Source organism: Wyeomyia smithii, chromosome 3 (genome assembly GCF_029784165.1).
Source record: "Wyeomyia smithii strain HCP4-BCI-WySm-NY-G18 chromosome 3, ASM2978416v1, whole genome shotgun sequence".
NCBI classification, from domain to species: Eukaryota; Metazoa; Arthropoda; class Insecta; order Diptera; family Culicidae; genus Wyeomyia; species Wyeomyia smithii.
In genome coordinates this window covers 26,225,812-26,247,305 of record NC_073696.1, presented here as the reverse complement: position 1 = coordinate 26,247,305, position 21,494 = coordinate 26,225,812, and the positions used below count along the sequence as shown (strand labels likewise).

Sequence of the window (21,494 nt, the reverse complement as noted above, 5' to 3'; positions counted from 1 at the left end):
TGCAGCAGATCCCCAAAATTTTTTCCAATAAATATCGAAACATCAACTGCGACAATATGTTCTACACTGACGGATCACTTATCGATGGGTCCACTGGCTTCGGTATCTTCAATAACAATTTAACCGTCTCCCATAAGCTCGATAATCCTGCTTCTGTTTACGTCGCAGAATTAGCTGCAATTCAGTACACCCTAGGGATCATCGAAAAAATGCCCACGGACCATTATTTCATCTTTACGGATAGTCTCAGTTCCATTGAGGCTCTCCGATCGATGAAAGATGTTAAGCACTCTCCGTATTTCCTGGGGAAAATACGGAAACATCTGAGTGCTTAATCCGAAAAATCTTTTCAGATTACCTTAGTGTGGGTCCCTTCTCACTGCTCGATACCGGGCAATGAGAAAGCGGACTCTTTGGCTAAGGTGGGCGCTACAAACGGTGAAATTTATGAAAGACCAATTGCTTTTAATGAATTTTTTGCATTTGTACGTCAGAATACGATCATCAGTTGGCAAAATTCTTGGACCAGAGGGGAACTGGGAAGGTGGTTACATTCCATTATACCCAAGGTATCGACGAATCCGTGGTTCAAGGGGTTGGATGTAGGTCGAGATTTCATTTGCGTGATGTCTCGGCTTATGTCCAATCACTATAGATTTGATGCGCATCTCCGTCGTATCACGTAGGTTATCACGACATAGAGCACGTTGTTTGGTCATGCCCTGTCCACCGTGACGCCAGGTCTAAATTAATAGCTTCCTTTCAGGCCGGAGGTAGACGGCCAGCTGTTCCTGTTCGTGAGGTCTTGGCGAGCCGTGACATACCCTACATGACCCTTATATACATTTTCCTAAAATCCATCCATGCCCCAGTCTAGTCCCGTTCCCCTCCATCTACACCCAACAAAACGACAAGAACACGTTTGAACCTTAAGCAGAGGTTTTGGAATCAACAACTGCACCCCACACGAATTCACCAGGACCTGAGAACCCGAGGCCTTCAGTGATATCTTGGCTCAGCGGCACATACCATAGGCCACTTGAACACCAGCGAACAACAACAACGAACTAGCCCCCGCACAATACCTTCAGGACCCGAGAACTACAAGCCCCTCTTCCAGCTCATGACATCGTGGCTCAGCAGAACAAATCCATACATGCTGCATATTCATGGCCATTCGAAGAGCATCAGACGACCATCAAACTACAAAACAGCGATTGAAAAATACATCCTAGTTTTAAGATAGACTTAATTTCAGCTCGTAGTCGGCAGCGTGGATAAAAAAATTGCTTTAAGATGTTAAGTCTTCAGATATAATTGGCGCCGTTAAACATTAAACTGTATTTGTGCCGTGTCAAATAAATGATATGAGGAAAAAAAATAGACGTACGATGTCCGAAAAATCATGATAGATGATTTTTAAAGACAATGAACCAAGGAATCCAGAAAAAATACAAGTTTTGAACGGAAGTGTTGCCAGATAGACTATTTTTGTATTTGAAAACTTAATTTACATTTTTCGGCAAATGCAGCTATTTGAATTTTAAATTTGATAATTTCATCATGTTCCTTGGAAAATTTCACATAAGAAACAACTATCATCCCGAGGTAATATGAGCCAATCTCGAGATATAACATTTTTACGAAAAAAGTTGTAAACTTCGTAATTAATTTTTTTTACAATTTACAAACGTAAAACACCCGAAAAATAGTGATAGATGAATTTTGAAGAAAATAAACCAAGGAATCCAGAAAAAATATTGTTTCTGACCAGAAGTGTTGCCAGATAGATTATTTTTGTATTTTTCGAGATTGGCTCATAATACCACGGGGTGATAAGTGTTTCTTACGCAAAATTTTCCAAGAAATACGATGAAACTATCAAATTTAAAATAAAATTAGCTGCATTTGCCAAAAAATGCAAATTTAGTTTTAAAATACAAAAATAATCTATCTGGCAACAGTTTCTGTCAAAAAAAATACTTTTTCTGGATTCCTTGGTTTATTTTCTTCAAAATTCACCTATCACTATTATTCGGGTGTCTTACGTCTGTAAATTGTAAAAAAAATAATAATTACGAAGTTTACAACTTTTTTCGTAAAAATGTTATATCTCGAGATTGGCTCATATTACCTCGGGATGATAGTTGTTTCTTATGTGAAATTTTCCAAGGAACACGGTGAAATTATCAAATTTAGTATAAAAATGGCTGCATTTGCCGAAAAATATAAATTTAGTTTTTAAATACAAAAATAATTTATCTGGCAACACTTGCGGTCAAAACTTATATTTTTTCAGGATTCCTTGGTTTATTTTCTTCAAAAAACATGCATCAGTATTTTTTCGGACATCTTACGTCTATGAATTGTAAGAAAAAGAAAAAAGAGATTTTGAACAAAAAATGCGTGACTTTGCAATAAACAGGGGGGTCCCACAGAGCGGGGGGTATTCCAATCGACATCAAATTTGGGATTTTCCAATGTGACAGTAGATGAATAATTCTCCCAACTTTGAGCAAAATCTGTGATGGTCGTGTCCAAGTTTGTGCTTTTTCGTGGTCACTTCGTATGACCCATATATCAAATGAGGGGAACATCTATGTAGGAAAGTAGATTGCGTTGTTTGCTTTGCATCTCGAAACTATAATATAATAAAAAAAATAAATTCAACCGTCCGTCATGCATGTTTGCTCTTGAAATGTCATCGAATGTATCTCAGCAGTTATCACCGCGGTGTATTCCTGGGTATTCTCATTAGAGTAATTCACCACTCTTGTTTCGCTCAGCTGTGGTGTGAGCAGCAAGTGTATTAGTTTTTCTGCGAGCGGTAAAAATACAGTACAAAGAAGACGCAAAAAGATTTTTGTAAAAAATACTACAAGTAGCCCTCATGCTGGGCAACATGTGAGCGATGAATATTCACTCTGCTCTTTTCACATATCGAGAAGAATACCAAGCCTGTTGAAGCGTAATGAATCTTAGAGACTAAAAATAGTTGAACTGCTAAACCAAAAAAAAAAAAAAAGAAATTTATAGAGTTGACAGTACCAAGAAACCGTCAGTTTCATCCAGAAAATTAATTTGTCTATCGAACGGTATTTTTTGTTCTTTGGTGGAATTTTGCAAGCGATCAGCACTAGGGTGAAAATAATCTCAAACTGTTGAAATTCTATCCATCAAATATCAATTTGTGTAAAACGAATCAAATGGTTTCACTACTGGTAGTTCGAAGCTAATTGTGTTAATTTTATTACGAGAGGTAAAGATAAATCTTCCAGACGGTCTCGAGGTACGATGGCTATTAGTCCCTTACTAACACGCAGAGAATCCTGAGTAAGAATCCCCAGGATACCGATTAACACGGTGACGGAAGCGTGAAAGGAATCGCAAACATGATCCGGAGGATTCCCACTCACGATTCTTATTCAAGAATCCTAGAGCCATATAAAGGGCATTCCTGAGGATTCTTTCTTCAGGAATCCTTTTCAAGGACGCTCACGAATCCAATGTGGAAATCCTAGAGAATCTATGTGAATCGTATGTGTTCGTCCGGGGTATCAGTAAAATCGCAATTGTCTAGTACACTAAACAGTTGGCTGCGAAGTCTATGAATAAAAAAAAAAGAAGGTCGAGTTCCGAATCCGAATGTAGCACCAAGGCTTTGCTTCGCTTGGAGGTAAAGATATAATAAACTGAATGGGCTAAAATGGAACTGTGATGAAAAGTATAAATGAAGTAAAACCAAAAGAGAAAATTGGAGGCCAAAATCCAAAATGTCGTTAAAAAGAGGGAAAAACTATACTAACTATAATAGTAGAAAAGAAAAAGAAGTCGAATGAATAGAGGTCGAAATCTCAAATGGAAACGGATTTTGCAGTGCAGTGCAGGAGGTAAAAAAGACAACAATAGAAAAGATCTCCACTATCCCATGGTAAACTTTGATTTTATTTTGTGCAAATAAAATTTGTACCGAAATTAGCAAATATTTGCTTCGTTTAATACCTGCAATAGACGAAGCAAATATGTGCTATTTTAAATACGGATTTTATTTTGTGCAAATAAAATTTGTACCAAAATTGTAAAAAACCTGCTTAATGCTTTTAACATGCACGAATAGATTTTGATATGCGCATTACCCTCAGAACTACTCAGAAAATAACAATTTCGAATTATTTATCAGTGTCACCAAAAAACACAATTATTTGTACGAAGATCACCAAGAAGTAAACGGAACACTTTTTCTCTGCAGTCGATGATTCGCAGATAAAATAAAGCACAAATAACTGATTTAGAGAGTATAAAGATTGCTTCGAAATAATTTTTATGGCAGATTGTGTTAATTTTTTGATTCGTATCATAAATAAGTTCTGAAGATTTTTTTTCGTGATAAACTCGATAAGTTTCTCAACATTTAGTTGATTTATTTCAAGGGCTTTTGAACTTCTCATAAGGTCCGAATTTTTGACCATTTTGAACATTTTTCCCCTGACAATGATGTACTGACAAGGGGTGTATTTTCCAAAAAAAAAATTAATTTGAATTCACCAACAATTGAAACTCGATTACTAACAGAATATTTTTGCCGAGAAAAAAATCCACTGCTACTGCCTGCTTGGATGAGTAATACTGATACCACTCACCTGTTCAACGGTGCACTTTGTTTGCTGATGAAGCTGCGGCTGTTGCAAAGGGTGCTGAGCTGGTATTTGATTTGGCATCAGAGAAACCTGATTCGGCAGCTGGATTTGTTGTTGTTGTTGCTGCAACTGACCGCTGTTATCCACCGGTTGTTGCTGCTGTTGTTGCTCAGGATAAAACAGTGAACTACCGAAATGCAGGAAATCCTGTACCATCATGTTCTCACTGAGCTCGTCGATGCTGGTCATAAAATCCAGCCCCGGATCAAGGAACACATTCGACAGTATCATGTCCGGATTGAAATCCGTCGCATCGAACACGTCCGTGATGGAGTTTCTGTGAACGGAAGGAAAAATAACGAATCATTAGTTTCCTTTTTAGTTTTTTTTTGTATGAACAAAAAAAATTAAGAAAAGCGAACGGAAAACTTACTCTTTCATTTTGACTGTTTCTGCGTTCGCTCGATGACGCGGACTGTGCTTCTTATAATATCGATTACTGCTTTCTCTCCGTTTTCTTCGGGAGCCACCCCCTGTTTAGCAGCAGCAGTGGGAGAGCAGCAGCAGCAGCAGATTTCGGAAGCTGGACCGTGTTCGTAAGATTTTTCCCGGCGTTCCCACACGCACCGGCTGTCTTATTCTTAGGCTGCGCCAACTCTCCTCGATAGTGTTCGGCCGTGCTTGTTTGTGTGAGAGTGTATGTGGCTGTTTTTCTTCTTAGCTTTCTATGCCACCTCCTTACTATTTTTCACTGGTATTAGTTGGCCCGGTAACTTTAAGACGTCTTTCTTCTCTTCGATCTTTCTTAACAGCAAATTATGCATTTTCGTTCTAGGAATAGGATTTTGCTATTGCACTTTGATATAATAGTTGGAGGTTTAGATTTTTTTGATTAGCAGTTGTTGAGTTTGCGAGATAACGTACATTACACTAGATTAGGTTTAAAAATATTTTATTTACAACTCCCGGTTTTGATTAGATATTTATGTAACCGTTTTGCTAATTGCTAAAGCATATATCTTAGTCACTTCGTTGTTCTATATTTACACCTAAATTTACACTATCGTCGAACGTTACCGGAGATTACAGAAACGCTAATGAATTTCTTCAGCTTTTCCACTAATCCAGCGATAGTTTACCAGTGCGCACTGAACCGTTTCCCGAAAAATCGCCGACGTGGAAAACCGACCAACGTCTTAGACGTATGACGAACGTGTGAGCTTCGAAGTTCACATCTTCCTCCTTCTTAGCTGGCAAAGTTCATCCTAGCGAGCTTCCTTTCCGCCCGATTTCCGAGGGCGATTCTTCACGCCATGGACCCCCTCACCAATGTTGATAGTACATAAGGACCCCCACCGTGGCAGGTTGAGCAGGAGTCAAGTTCGCAGTCAGTAAGGCCCGCACACTACATCGAACAGGCGAGAGAGTAAGTTTTCCAATCACTCTCACTCTCTCCTTCTCTCTCTCATCAATAGCACATACTCAACTAACACGTCAGTCCAACTATTGTTCAGCCATTAGCGCGGATGGCATTCACTTCGTCCTTGGCAGCCCTACAGCAAACAAGCTAAACACACACTCGGTATCTGTGGAAGAAAAACCAAAACACTGAAATAGTATAAACTTAGAGTTGCTAGTTTCCAACAGGTGTCTCCGCAATACCGAAAAAACCAACGCCTGCTACCAGCTCGGTCGAATACTGCACGAGAAATAAAACCCAAAACCGGATAACTTGGATGCCCAAGTCCTGCCGCCGCAACGAAGATCGACGTCTGAGGAGCACGCGAGCAAGCAGAGAAAGCGCGCTGGGAAGGAGGGAGCCCGCGTTTCGAATCCCTTGCTGGAATGCGCGCTGGGAAGGAGGGAGCCCGCGTTTCGAATCCCTTGCTGGAATCCACCACCCCCAGCACCGACAACCAGATGTCACACAGCCGCACGTGGGCAAGGAAGAGAAAATGCGTATCCGACCCCGGCCCGGCGGCAGCGATGCATACATGTTGTGTGTTGTATGCAACCAGCAGTAGCAGCAGGGGCGAAAAAGTGCATTCTATAAATTGCATTGGTATACAACTGCACACACACCCCACCCAACCACCCACCAACTTCAGGTTTCTCGCTTCGTTTGTCTTGAAATAAAAAAAAACAATTTTACTGATGGCCAACCAAGCCTGCGATGCAAGCGGGAAAATATTATACTCGTATATAATAGGAGAACATGGCAAAAAAAAATTGCAAATTGTAGCGGGAGATGGGGTTGGGGCTGCCAGTTAATTTTAATTTATGACGGTCCGGCTGTACGGTGGTGTGCGAGCGAAGGATGCTTTTTAGCTCGACGCACTATTTCTAATTTATCTTAGAGCTTTTAGCGGGTGCTGTTGTTGATTCATTACTCTCAAATATTATTCTACTGGCTACCGTGAATTTGACTGTTGAGTTGGTTGAGACAATAAATGTTTGTGGGCGCAATGGTTTGCTTGCGATGTAAGAAGTTTTACGCTTGTATTATTTTGTCCTAGCTCAAATTGACCATTCAATCATTTTCGTAATACTGGTAACTCTGTCAAAATTGTTAAAATCGCTAGAATTCCAAGGGAAATACGGCTTTTTCAGTTTTAACAGAGGATCAAAACGTTACTATATTTTATGTCCGACGTTTCGGCATTGAGATTTGGGCTTTCTCAGGGGATATAAAGTTGTACCATTTTTCGTTCAGCCTACAAAGCTTTACAATAGGTTGTCATAACTCTCAATAGGTTCTCCAAAAGGCACGATGCGTTGGTGGATTTAATTCCTTTTCTCGGGCTTTTTAACACACTGATGACACCAAGATGGACTCTTGACATTTACGTATCGTGCTTTTTGAAGTAATACACTAAAGTTGCTTTTTATGCGGGGGATACGTGCCGCGTAAAAAAAACCGCGTAAATTCCGAAATCCGCGTGAACAAAACCCGTGTGAATTCTGCAATCCGAGAGAAGAGGAACCGAAATCCGCTCAAAAAAAAAATACCGCGTAAATTCCGGAATCCGCGTAAAAAAATCGTGTAAATTCCGGAATCCGCGTAAAAAAACCGCGTTAAAAAAACACGTAAGAAGCGACTTTAGTGTACTTTGAAGGAGAACCTATTGATAGCTATGACAACCTATCGAAAAACTTTGTACGCTGGACGAAAAACGATACAACTTCATATCGCCTGAGGAAGACCAAGTCTCAAGGCCGAAACGTCGGACAAAAAACATAGTAGCATTTTGATCCACGCTAAGACTGAAAAAGCCGTATTTCCCTTGGAATTTCATGTTACAGTCGTGTTTGAGTTCAAATATTGGTAAAATTGTTGAAAATGATAAATTGTTAAAATTGTTACTATTGTTAGAATCATTATAATTGTAAAAATTGCTGATATTGTTAAAATTGTTGAAATTGTTAAAATTGTTAAAAATGTAAAAATTGTTAAAATTGCTAAAACTGTTAAAATTGTTAAAATCGTTAAAATTGTTAAAATTGTTGAAAACTGTTAAAATTGTTAACATTTTTAAAATTTTTACTATTTTTATAATCATTATAATTGTTAAAATCGCCAAAATTGTTAAAATCGTTAAAATTGTTAAAATTGTTGAAATTGTTAAAATTGTTAAAATTGGTAAAATTTTTAAAATTGTTAAAACTGTTAAAATTGTTAGAATTGTCAAAATTGTTAAAATTGTTAAAATTGTTTAAATTGTTGAAATTGTTAAAATTGTTAAAATTGCTAAAATTGTTAAAATTGTTAAAATCGTTAAAATTGTTAAAATTGTTAAAATTGTTAAAATTGTTAAAATTGTTAAAATTGTTAAAATTGTTAAAATTGTTAAAATTGTTAAAATTGTTAAAATTGTTAAAATTGTTAAAATTGTTAAAATTGTTAAAATTGTTAAAATTGCTAAAATTGCTAAAATGGTTAAAATCTTAAAATTGTTGAAATGTTAAAATTGTTAAATTGTTAAAATTGTTAAAATGGTTAAAATTGTTTGAATTGTTAAAATTGTTAAAATTGTTCAAATTGTTAAAATTGTTCAAATTGTTCAAATTGTTCAAATTGTTAAAATTATTCTTAAAATTATAAAAAATTTGTATGAAAATGTTAGAAATGCCATAAATGTCATAAAAGTCATGAATGTCAAAAATGTCATAAATGTCATAAATATCATAAATGGTCGGCGTGCGACCAGACCGAACCAAGCGCCAAAAAACATTATTTCGAGTAATCGGCGATCAAAGTTTACCTCACCCCGTATGCTTCCTGCAAGCTGCTGCAGAGAAATTTTGTTATAATACCAATATAAACTGTTTAATATCAATTTTAACTTCCACTAGTGTTAAAAACTCAATTTTCAAAAAAATGGCGCTTGGTTCGGTCTGGTCGCACGCCGACCAAATTTCATAAATATCATAAATATCATAAATGTCATAAAAGTCATTTATGTCATATATGTCATAAATGTCGAAATGTCATAAATGTCATAAATGTCATAAATGTCATAAATGTCATAAATGTCATAAATGTCATAAATGTCATAAATGTTATAAATGTCATAAATGTCATAAAATGTCATAAATGTCATAAATGTCATAAATGTCATAAATGTCATAAATGTCATAAATGTCATAAATGTCATAAATGTCATAAATGTCATAAATGTCATAAATGTCATAAATGTCATAAATGTCATAAATGTCATAAATGTCATAAATGTCATAAATGTCATAAATGTCATAAATGTCATAATGTCATAAATGTCATAAATGTCATAAATGTCAAAATGTCATAAATGCATAATGTCATAAATGTCATAAATGTTCATAAATGTCATAATGTCATAAATGTCATAAATGTCATAAATGTCATAAATGTCATAAATGTCATAAATGTCATAAATGTCATAAATGTCATAAATGTCATAAATGTCATATATGTCATAAATGTCATATATGTCATAAATGTCATAAATGTCATAAATGTCATAAATGTCATAAATGTCATAAATGTCATAAATGTCATAAATGTCATAAATGTCATAAATGTCATAAATGTCATAAATGTCATAAATGTCATAAATGTCATAAATGTCATAAATGTCATAAATGTCATAAATGTCATATATGTCATAAATTCATAAATGTCATAAATGTCATAAATGTCATAAATGTCATAAATGTCATAAATTCATAAATGTCATAAATGTCTATAAATGTCATAAATGTATAAATGTCATAAATGTCATAAATGTCATAAATGTCATAAATTCATAAATGTCATAAATGTCATAAATGTCATAAATGTCATAAATGTCATAAATGTCATAATGTCATAAATGTCATAAATGTCATAAATGTCATAAATGTCATAAATGTCATAAATGTCATAAATGTCATAAATGTCATAAATGTCATAAATGTCATAAATGTCATAAATGTCATAAATGTCATAAATGTCATATTCATAAATGTCATAAATGTCATAAATGTCATAAATGTCATAATTGTCATAAATGTCATAAGAGTCATAAATGTCATAAATGTCATAAGTGTCGTAAATGTCATAAAATGTCATAAATTTCATAAATGTCATAAATGTCATAAATGTCATATATGTCATATATGTCATATATGTCATAAATGACATAAATGTCATGAATGTCATAAATTTCATAAATATCAAAAATGTCAAAATATGAAAAGTATCAAAAGCGTCAAAATGTCGTAAATGTTAAAAAAATACAAAAAATTCAAAATTCTTCAAAAATTCTTACAAAAATTTCAAAAATTTCAAAAACAAGCGAGAAATGTAAAAATGTAGAAAATGTAAAAAATGTGAAAATGTAAAAAAAAACAAAAGTGGTAAAAAAATATGAAAATGTAAAAAATAACTAAAATATAAAATATGTAAAAATATGTAAAAAATTTGAAAAATGTATAAATGTCAAGAATATCACCAATGGTGAAAAAGTAAAATAATGCAAAAAATTCAAAAATGTTATAAATGTAAAAATGTAAAATAACGTAAAAATGTCAAAGTATTAAAAAAATTTAAAAATGAATAAATAGGTGGAACATGTCATGTCAAGAATATCAAATATGTCAAAAAATGAAATGAAAATAATTTTAAAAATGACAAAAATGTTACAATGTTAAAAATGCCGAAAATGTCAAAGATATAAAATATTTCAAAAATGTCGACAATATCATAAATTTTTAACATTATTTTCCTCATTGAAAAAAAAATCATATACCAAAACTGTCGAAAATATTAGGTGTCCAAATATGTTCTCGCTATTTGTCACTAGATGGCGCCGGGCGTTAATGCTGATCGATTTTGACATATTTAAATGTGATGATCCTAGCTGAGGCATATGGTAAACTAACCACTTCGACGCGTTAGTGATTTTACTGTGGCGTCATTGACTTTTAGTTGTGTGGAAATGTCTGTTTTTGTGCCAAATAATCGTCACTTCGCATCGAGAGTTAAAAACCGGTTTACGTAAACGCTGCTCTAAGTGAAACAACGCGCCGTGTTGGTTCCATCATCTTGAAAACGGTTATTTCGATGACTGCTCTCGTGAAAAACAGGCTAAAAACTTTTGAAGACGCTGAATTGGAGGAATCGCTCGATGAGGAACCATGCCGAAGAACGCTAGGAATTATGAGTTATTCTCCAAGCCATTTCCAAGCGATTGCAGTCTTTGAGAATGATTCAAAAACAAGGCAACTAAGGTTCCTTATGAAGGAATGTTGAGCGTTTTTTCTCTTGTGAACAACTGCTCCCGCGTCAAAAAAGAAGGGTTTGCTTCATTGCATCTTGACGGATGATGGAAAATGGATTCATTATAGCAACTCAAAGAATCATCACTGGGGAATGGTGTCGACTTCAATTGATGCACTGCGCGTAAAACGGCCACAATACGAGCAAAGGCACGAAAAGTGATTCTACTACATGACAATAATCGGCCTCATAGTGTCAAAATCATTGAAATTTATATAGGAGCATTCAAATGGGAAGTCTTACGTTCCCTGGCACATAATCTGGCTGATCAGCAGCTCATATGAAAACTTGGAAAAATGCCTCGATTCGTGGATAACTTCGAAAGACCAACACTTCCATCGTAACGATATCCGAGTTCTGCTAGAAAGACGGGACAAAGTTGTAGGTAGTAATGGGAATTTAGTTGTGCAGTTTGTATATTTCTAAAAAAAACTTTGTTTTGCGTGATTCATTTTATATTGAATTATAAGTAATTTGTCGGAATATTTCTTTTAATTGCAAACTGAACAAATGACAAAACATAAACGCCAGATTGTTTCCGCTAAAGTATTTTCGTTACCCTGCTGCAAGAAAAACTGCACAAACGGTAAAACTGTAAACGACGCTAGTTGGGGATGAGATTGGAAGGGGGGGCACCATCCCCATGACATTTTCCAAATCATGAAACATCGAAGCGAACCGAAGAAATGTTCACTGGCTGCTGCTGCTGCATTTGAAAATTCCCCTTTTTTTATTAACGACTTTTGCTGCAAATAGCGGAAGACCGAAGACTAAGGTGCGGTGGTTCGAGGCGCTCCTGTCTTGCTGTTTGTCTGACTGACTGTCTGTTCATCTTACTTTCGACTATGATCCTGAATCCCCCTCGAAACAGAAAATGCATCAGCGGTCAGTTCAACTCAGTTGCCGGGTGGGGCTGCTTGCTGGGACAAGGACGGTAGGGTGGTAGGTTTTATAATAAAACAACCTCAGAGGAACCAAAAGCACGGATACTGAAGTGAGAGAGAGAGAGAGAGCCACATGATGCAACGGAAGGGATAGAGGGTAGAGCGAGAGCGGGAGATTGATTTAGAAAGAGAGAGAGTATGGGAAGCAAATGGCTAAAGCTAAGACGAAAGAAGAAGCAGGTGAAAGTGGTCAAAGTGTGGCACCTCCACCCACTCTCTTTTACACTCTTTCTCGCGTGCTGGTGCAGGATACTTGAGCCCGATCGATGATGATGGCGATGATGATGGTGATGATAATGATGGCGGTTGGTTGGCTGGGTGGTTGGTTGGGTGGAAAAAGTGCAATAACTGATGGCCGTGCGCGCTGATGCTGAGATGTGAACGGACAGGCATCAGCAAGTGGACAGGGATAATGTTCCTGTGATGGCAGTCGATGAGCGAGAAGATCGTGGGAGCAGAAGGGAAAAAACGGAAGATGATGGCTGAAAGCGGCAGGGCAGCGAGCATGGAAGGAGGGGATTAGCGTCAGTGCAATTATGCTTCGTTTGGAAAAAGAGTTGAGTTGGAGAAAGGAGAAGGTAGAAGGAAAGGTGTTTCGATTTTCCACCCACTTCTCCCTTGGGATGGATTCGGGATTCGCTGACTCGTGGCATAGTGCAGTGGCATGGCGATGGTGGTTGGGGAATAGAAGGGAGGTCGGAAGGAGCACTAGGAGGGTGGGTGCCATGGCAATGGCAGTAGATAGAGTAGAATGATAAACGAGCCCAGAGGAAAACGAATACGATGGGTTATGCATTATGGTTCATGCATATATACAGTATAGTTGGACGAAAACAGAACTGTTAAGAACGGCAAATGCATAATTTAAACTATCTACCACTCTATGAGAAAAATCAGATTAAATTAAGTTTTATTATTTTGCATAGGTGATTACATTACCATGACTACTTTCACTGCAACTATAGTTGTATGCAGTCGAGTAGTGGCTGCGGAGCTGAATTTCATGCTATTTTAGTTTCTCACGTCGAAAATTAGCTTTTTATGTGTTTGAATTTTCGGGCGAACGATCGACCGAATAAATTGTAATGTAGAAGCGTGCAATGAAAAAGTTTTAGCTCACCTGAAGTGCACTTAAATTAAGCAAAGTTAACGAACACCGTGGTTAGCCTTAACTTCCTAGAAATTGGCGTTTTTTTTCACAAATAAATGCGAGTGGAAATGTTAGAGTTTGTGAAGTTTGCTGATAAATCAAAAACGAGATGCGAAATAGAATAATCCAGTACAAAGTAAGGACGGGCATTACTCCGCCAAATCGATCACAATTCTAGTTTGGTTTTTTTAGTTGGTGAGCAAAACTACTGGCCGTCAGAGAGAAATCTGGATAAATACTGCGATTTACTAATGAAATCCACCAACTTCCGACCTCGCGCATGGTTTTCGTCGAGAGTGATTTCCACTCTTCAACTTTTGCAGCTGACGGCTCGGCAAGTACTCAAGTACTTTAAGAAAAAATCACTACGACTAAGACCAAACGCCAACTTCTAAGTCCTATACCAGAAACCGTTCAAAGTAATGGAAACTGCGGTTTCTATGTATTACTCATCGGAATATATATAGTTTGCTTGTCTTTCAGTCACGCGCACGACAAACGTGAGTTACTCAAATTGCCTTTTTCCCAAGCAAACTCTGTATATCTTCTGGTATAAGCTGAGGTACACTAAAGTTTGTCATTTTTTTGTGTAAGCAACGCAAACACTCCCCGTCCTGACTGCAAGTTACCTTTGCTTTTAGTCCTCCACTCACCTCCTATCGCCTGGTATGAAACCAGTCGTAAGGAAATCAAAGCTAACTGCGTCTTAACTAATATTCGGCACACGTGTTAAATTAGCACATGGCTATAGGTTCTGATGCAGGTGCATCGACAAAAACCGCCAAAAACGTAATAAAGGGCGGAAGGCAATTTAAAGATGTAAGAAAGACACTATCAAAGATATCAAGCATGTAAATGAAATCTAAAGTTAGCCAAACTACTGTCGATTGATTATGAGCGTTATTTTATAGTCACATGTCCAATAAGTTCTGTAATGTCATGGCATTACCATCAAAATTAGGTTGTTAAGTGATGGAATAAGGCTGTACCTGTTGTAGTTCATTGAGGATAGACTTTGAAAAAGTCAAGAAAATAATAGGGATTACAAACCTTTTTGCTCGAGAAAATGAGCAGTTTGGTTTTTTTAAAGTGTGTAGCAATTTTTATATGCATTGAAATTGTAATTTTTCAATAGTACAGTTATTCGATAGCAAAAAGTTGTTTGTTTATTAAAAATATCAATTACGACCGAAGACGCTAATAACGCATATTTAAAAAAATTAAAGAAAACCGGCTGTAACTCGGCAAAGCTATTTTATGCAAAACACCATATCGAGTTTCAAGTTTAGCTTATGGCGCGTGACAAGCCGCACTTGAAATCTATCCAACTTTCTTCCTATTACTCAAAGCTCTAACAAAATTTACAAAAATGTTCTCAAGAAGTTGTACTCAAAGATAAAGCAATATAATTTTTTTTCGATATTTCTAAAAATAGAGAAGACATTAAACCTACACTAGACATGCGGCACATATTGTACCCCAAATTAATTCTTCAAGTATACTATGAAGTTCAAGATGTACGGAGAAAGGGATAACTATTTTACTGTGAAAATTTTAGCTGTTTCAAAAAAACTCATTTCCGACGAGTGACACGCAAACTTTGGTTCAAGTCCAATAATTATACTTGAAAATTTTCACGATGAAATTATTCAGTAAGGTACAGCTTGATCTTTAATTTGCAATACAGTTAGTGTTAATTATGTTTATAGTTGATGAGTAATAAGAGCTTGAAGTTCATTTTTTAGGTGAAAACTAATTTCTCTGCGCCGGGATCGGGTTAAGCTATTGGCCATTATTTTTGAACATTATGTAAAATCTGATCAACAGTTTTGATTTAAGATATTTTGATATATCGATATAAAATTTTCAAAGTTTTGAAAATTAAACATAGGTTTATCTACTATCCTGCGAATGCGCTACAGTAAGCAAACTTTTTTTTATTTTTTATCAAATAATATTTGTGTGCTTATGTAGAAGAAGACGAAAACAAAGAAGTAGACAAAGGTGGTGGTGATGGATTGTTATGTTGTTACGCAACACTATAAAAGGTTTCTGTGATGGAACGCGTCATTTATCATGTGTGAAGTTATATCGGAGTATTGGAGAGGGATTTGAACTTCCCAGCAATGATTAAAAGAGGACAGTACTTCGTTGTTCCAAGCTTTGCTATTGTTAACAACAAATTGCAGAGGCAAACTTTTACATGTGTGAATATTTTTTTGTGCAATCCAGTATTTTTTAATGAGCAATGGTTTTTGTAAATTGTTTTTTTTTTCAATCACATTCATTTTTAGGTATTTTGTAAGTTTAGTTTGAATAAAATATGTAACATATTTAACATCAAACAATTGAGAAAATGAACTATTACTCAAGTTATGGAATAAAAAAAAATTGAATCGTTAGAAAACAATTATTCAAAATTGTCAAATAATGGAGAAAAAGTCTTTTGATATTGGAGAAAACAGCTGTGCAGTGGATCCGAAGAAGCGAGATGCAGTGTCGTTTTCGTAAGCAATTAATCCACGGTCTACTGAACGAAGGATTTATCGCAGTTTAGATAATTAATTAAGTTTTAAACCAGCGCTGGACATTCGCATCGAATTGTCGATAGTGTCATAGTTACATCTTGAACTTCAACTAGATATTCCAAAAAAAATTCCATTTTCGATTAAATACCAACTTTTAATAGTTCAAAATGCATTTGAAAGTGGCTAGCCACTACGGGCCAACTAGTTTTTACATAATGAGCAAGATCGCGTCAAATGACCTATGGTCGAATATCGACCATTTTTGATTTGAATGAAACTTTGCACACGTGTTTGGCTCAGCAAACTGAGCATTTTTCACAGATGGAGAGATTTTTAACACCCATGAGTTACGTTCTAAAAGGGCGTATGCCCTTTGGCATAGGTTTTATTCGAAGCATTGTAGCCCAGAAACCGTTGGTTGTATAGAAAAACTGTCTGAGAATGAGTTGTAGGGAATTAAAAATGCACCATGAAAAAAATATACACTGTACAAAAAAAATTTTTTTGACCAAAAAAAATTAAAAAAAAACATTAAATTTCAATTTAAAAAAAAAAGAGTTCAATTTTTTTTTATTTTGTTTTTAAAGAAACTTGACGTTAATACGCAACTTTTAAAACAAAGTTCAGGATGGAGAAATGAAAAATATTTTTTTATGGTAGATTATTTTTTTTATAAAAATTCTAACTTAAACATTTTTCAAAATATTTGTATTCTGATGATTTTGAAAGATGCAGAGAGTCATTTTGAATCAAAAAAAGGTATCGGTTTTCGAGTTATTTTTAATTTAAGCTCGAAAAATTATTAATATTTCGGAAAATACACGTTTTTCTTAATTTGTCCATGGTTCTCCAGCAAAAACCATACGTTCATTGGAATGTTTGATCGAAAATATACAATTCATTCTTTGACAACAAAACGATTGGATAAATAACTCAAGCGCTAAACCTTAGCCTACCTACACGTTTCCCCTTGCCGAATGTTTTGTAAAATGATATGTTTATCGGCAACACTACCTACTTGTTTACTAATAATTATTATTTGTTAAATACGCATCCATCAACTACCGGGTTACCTATATAAAAATACGATTGCACTACTCCAGAAGTGTTAGTAACAGTTTGCATTTTGTGAAGATGAATAAAGTGAAAATGGAATACACCAACACAAATGCTGTAAACTCTTTCCTGATCATCGGTGCTCATCAAGCTTACGCAAGTTAAACGAAAACGTTTTTGCAAAATTAAAAATATTGCTCATTTTAATACGTCTTTATCACTAAAACTCGTCTACTTATTGGAATGATAGTCAAGCCACCATTCATCCCTTCGTTGTTTGCTATTCAGAATCTGGTACACTTGAGAATATTAGTTTCATCATAATATCGGAAGTATTTCATCATGATACTGTTGCGGTTCAGGTGTTCATTGCCAAATTAATGAGTTTTTTGAAAACAACAATAGAGTTGAAAAAAGCGATATTAATGTCTGATGGAGCTGCCTCGCAATATAAAAATAGAAAAAACTTTGCAAGTCTTTGCAAGTTCAAAACAAAATATAACGTCGATGCAGAGTGGCATTTTTTTGCGACTTCCCATGTTAAAGGCCCATGCGATGCAAATGGTGGCATGCTAAAATGAATGGCAAGAAATGCAAGTTTAGCTGAAGAACATGAACATCCCATTACAAGCGAAAAAGAATTGTACGATTGATCTAATCAGAAAAGTAATAAAAATTCATCAAAAATGTCATTTAGTTGGGTATCATATGCAGAATATGAACAAAGAGTAACAGAATGGAGCAATATTTTCAAAAAATCTATAATAATAGCTGCCACACAAAAGTATTACTCTTTTGTTCCGATTTCAGAAAATAAGATACAAACGAAGCTGTTTTTAAAAGATGACGAATCATTTACTTATGATGTATATAAAATATAAGGTGAAACTAGTTCTGTAAAGTATCTATGTCATAAAAAATATGTCCCTAAGATAATAAAACTCGAAAATAAATATTTGATTCTTATATATATTTAGATCACTTAGAACATTTAACTCTTTTCTTGAGAACCGTTCGCCCAATCGTTCTGTTGTCAAAGAATGAATTGTATATTTTTGATCAAGCATTCCAATGAACGTAAGGTTTTTGCTGGAGAACCATGGACAAATTAAGAAAAACGTGTATTTTCCTAAATAATTATAAGTTTTCGAGCTTAAATTAGGAATAACTCGAAAACCAATGCCTTTAAAATGTTTACTACCAAGGGCTTTTTGATTCGAAATGACTCTCTGCATCTTTTAAAATCATCAGAATACAAATATTTTGAAAAATGTTTGAATTAGAATTTTCATAAAAAAATAATCTACCATAAAAAAAATATTTTTCATTTCTCCATACTGGACTTTTTTTTAAAAGTTGCGTATTAACGACAAGTTTTTTTTGAAAATAAAATAAAAATAAATTCAACTCTTTTTTTTAAATTGAAATTTAATGTTTATTTTTATTTTTTTTGTGAAGAAAAAATTTTTTTTGTACAGTGGATATTTTTTTATGATGCATTTTCGATTCGCTACAACTCATTCTCAGACAGTTTTTCTGTACAACCAACGGCCCATTCTGGGCTACAATGCTTCGAATAAAACCTATACCAAAAGGCATACGCGCTTTTAGAATGTAACTCATGAGTGTAAAAAATCTCTACACCTGTGAAAAATGCTCAGTTTGCTAAGCCAAATACGTGTGCAAAGTTTCATTCAAATCAAAAATGTTCGATTAAATTTTTCGCGTATTTCCAGGCGATTTGAAATGATTTTGCTCTAATCGGAAAAGTGACTTAATACAATTCGCAATACGAATATAAAAAAAAAATTTTGAAGGTATTTTACTGTAAATAATACATATTTTTATTACCACAGATGTTTCTTCTGGCAGAGAGAAGCTCGCATATTTAAACGCATATGCTGTTCTTCTGTTTTCATTACAATTTTTGAAAAATATACCGGTTTACGAGCGATCGGCGTTGATCTACAAGTTACCAAAAATCCTCCAGAATTACAGAGTTACAGATTTAGTTGCAGCTAGATTATATATATCTTGTAGAGGACACTCTAGGCCAACTTTTGATACATCTTTCATTGACATCGAGTTTAGTTGATGTAACTCAGCCAAGCTCTGCGCAAAAAAACGGCAGGAAAAGGATCTCGATGGAGCTTTTGTTGAACTTTATTTTGTTCAGGGATATATAAATATACCCATTCATCATATCGATTACCCATAGACGCAATCAAAACTGAGCCTTTCTATAAACCAAATGTATTTCACTAACCTTGATTGTGATTTCCTTTTTTTCATTACACGAAGTTTAAAAATTTCTCCAGCATACTGGAAACCAACGAAAATTTATCACGAAATATGTATTGATATCTTCTCTAAACCTGGGCCGGATTTAGGTGCTGGGGGACCCGGGACAGATATTTTCGTGGTGCCCTCTTTCTTTTAAAACTTTAAAAAAATTAGAGGTAAGAAAATATTAGAGGAGGCTGAAGGATGACGAGCAAAAATAAGTCTCCACTCTGTTTTCTAGGTAAATCTCTGTCTAGATAAATCAGTGCTCGTATTGTTCTAATCAAGAAAATAAATGAAGAAATATTTTTTCGACTTTCCACAATCGAGTTTTTTACATTTCGGTTTTACACTACAGTGCAGTGGGCCCAAGTGGGAATAAAAAATGCTTGCAGAACATTGATGAATGTTTCAAAAACAATGTCGTCTGTTAGCTATTAGAATATATTATCAGCAATGGCTTTTTATTAATTTTCTCAGCTTTAAAATAATATTGAAAAATTGTGTTTTTTGCGCGAACCACTCTCCTCCCTACGGAATTAGAGGAGAGGGGCTTATACCTAGCATTCCCAGCTATCATATAGGGGAGAACTGTACAGAACGCACCGGCGGGGTAATATAGCCCATGATATTAATTCCCTGAAATACTCAAACATGTGGCTTTAAATGATGATTTTTTAGTTCAGTTTTTCTCAAATAAACCCAGCTTTCCTACAATTCTGACATAGAAATGTGCGCCACAATGATTAAAATACACGAAAGAATGTAGACTTTTCTGTGGCTCTGTCCAACATGTTATTCATGAATTTTATATAAGCTTTTATGGTTAACTGATCTGCAAATGACACGTTCCTCTAACTCTCACATTTCTGGAATTAACAATGCTATAAATATTTCATTTTATGTCACTAACTTTCATCAAACTTTAACTAAGAACGATCAGAATTAAAATTAGAGTTGAACACACTCCATTGCTTTTGAATTTACTTCTTAGACTGTAAGCGCCCGCGTGCTAATTCTTGCAAGGAGTAGAATAAATTAACCTTTAGTGGACCACCAGTCAAATTAACTCAATTTCTGTTAACATAAATCGGAACGTATAAAAATTGCGATGCAAATTCACTGGATAAGATGTTCCCAAATGAACATTTTTTGAAAACCTTTTAAGTTTTTGTATAAATTGAATTAATTTGGCTTGTGGTCCACTATAGGAAAAAAGGCCACTATACTGCCGGTACCCGCATAACTGTCCCATACTGATTTTGGTCACTTTTGAGTTATCATCGGGAATCGACTTAATTGTTATTATATTTTCTGGAAAAAAATTAAAGTTGATACTTTTGTATGGAAAAACATGGAAAAAATACCCAGTTGTTTTTGTCCCATATTGAAAGTACCCGCATTACAGTCCCACTGCATAGTGGTACAAACTGGAAACATATAATTTTTCTCCAGATTAGTGTATATCAGATTATTTTAGGCATATAGAAGTATGTCATTTGATTACCTAGACTAATGTTGTTTTTCTCTAATACAATCTACGTTGCCAAGGATACTGCCGGTTGCTGGTTGAATTTATATGTGATGGGACAAAATATGCGAGTATTTTTGAAATGTACCTGCATACTTTGTCCTATTTTGTCTTTTTTTCAAGTTATATAACGTAAAACCAATTCCATCCATGGTTTTTTGTTCTCAACAATAAACTTGTGGTGCTATGAAACTGTTATGGTCATTGGTTCTGGATGTAATTGCTGGAAATCCGAAAGTTCACGGATAATATGAAATCGCCGTTTTCTCACCGGGTACCGGCAGTATAGGTTAAATAGAATATTAGCCTTCTGCATTAGAGCATATTGGCCTTTGTTGTGGTGCGTCTTGGCGTCTCGGAAACTTGTTTGGTAGCAATGGTTTGGGACCTTGAAATCTAGTATTATATATATATATATATATATATATATATATATATATATATATATATATATATATATATATATATATATATATATATATATATATATATATATATATATATATATATATATATATATATGTATATATATATACATATATATATATATATATATATATATATAT

General features: G+C 34.9%; 1 protein-coding gene across 5 annotated transcripts in view; it reads right to left on the bottom strand.

Moving 5' to 3' along the window:
- The window catches only part of LOC129728008 (zinc finger protein 271-like), a 149,909-nt gene that overhangs the window by 114,307 nt on the left and 14,108 nt on the right, over positions 1–21,494 (bottom strand). For 4 of the 5 annotated variants that reach the window (XM_055686361.1, XM_055686363.1, XM_055686362.1 and 1 more), the window contains exons 2-3: positions 5,071–6,223; positions 4,641–4,974 (exon numbers count right to left, since the gene is read on the bottom strand). In XM_055686361.1, the coding sequence (XP_055542336.1) occupies positions 4,641–4,974; positions 5,071–5,078 (342 nt within the window). In that variant the 5' untranslated portion in view covers positions 5,079–6,223. Of the gene's footprint in view, positions 1–4,640; positions 4,975–5,070; positions 6,224–6,299; positions 6,406–21,494 lie in introns of those variants that run through there. The other variant, XM_055686360.1, reaches the window with a different exon arrangement.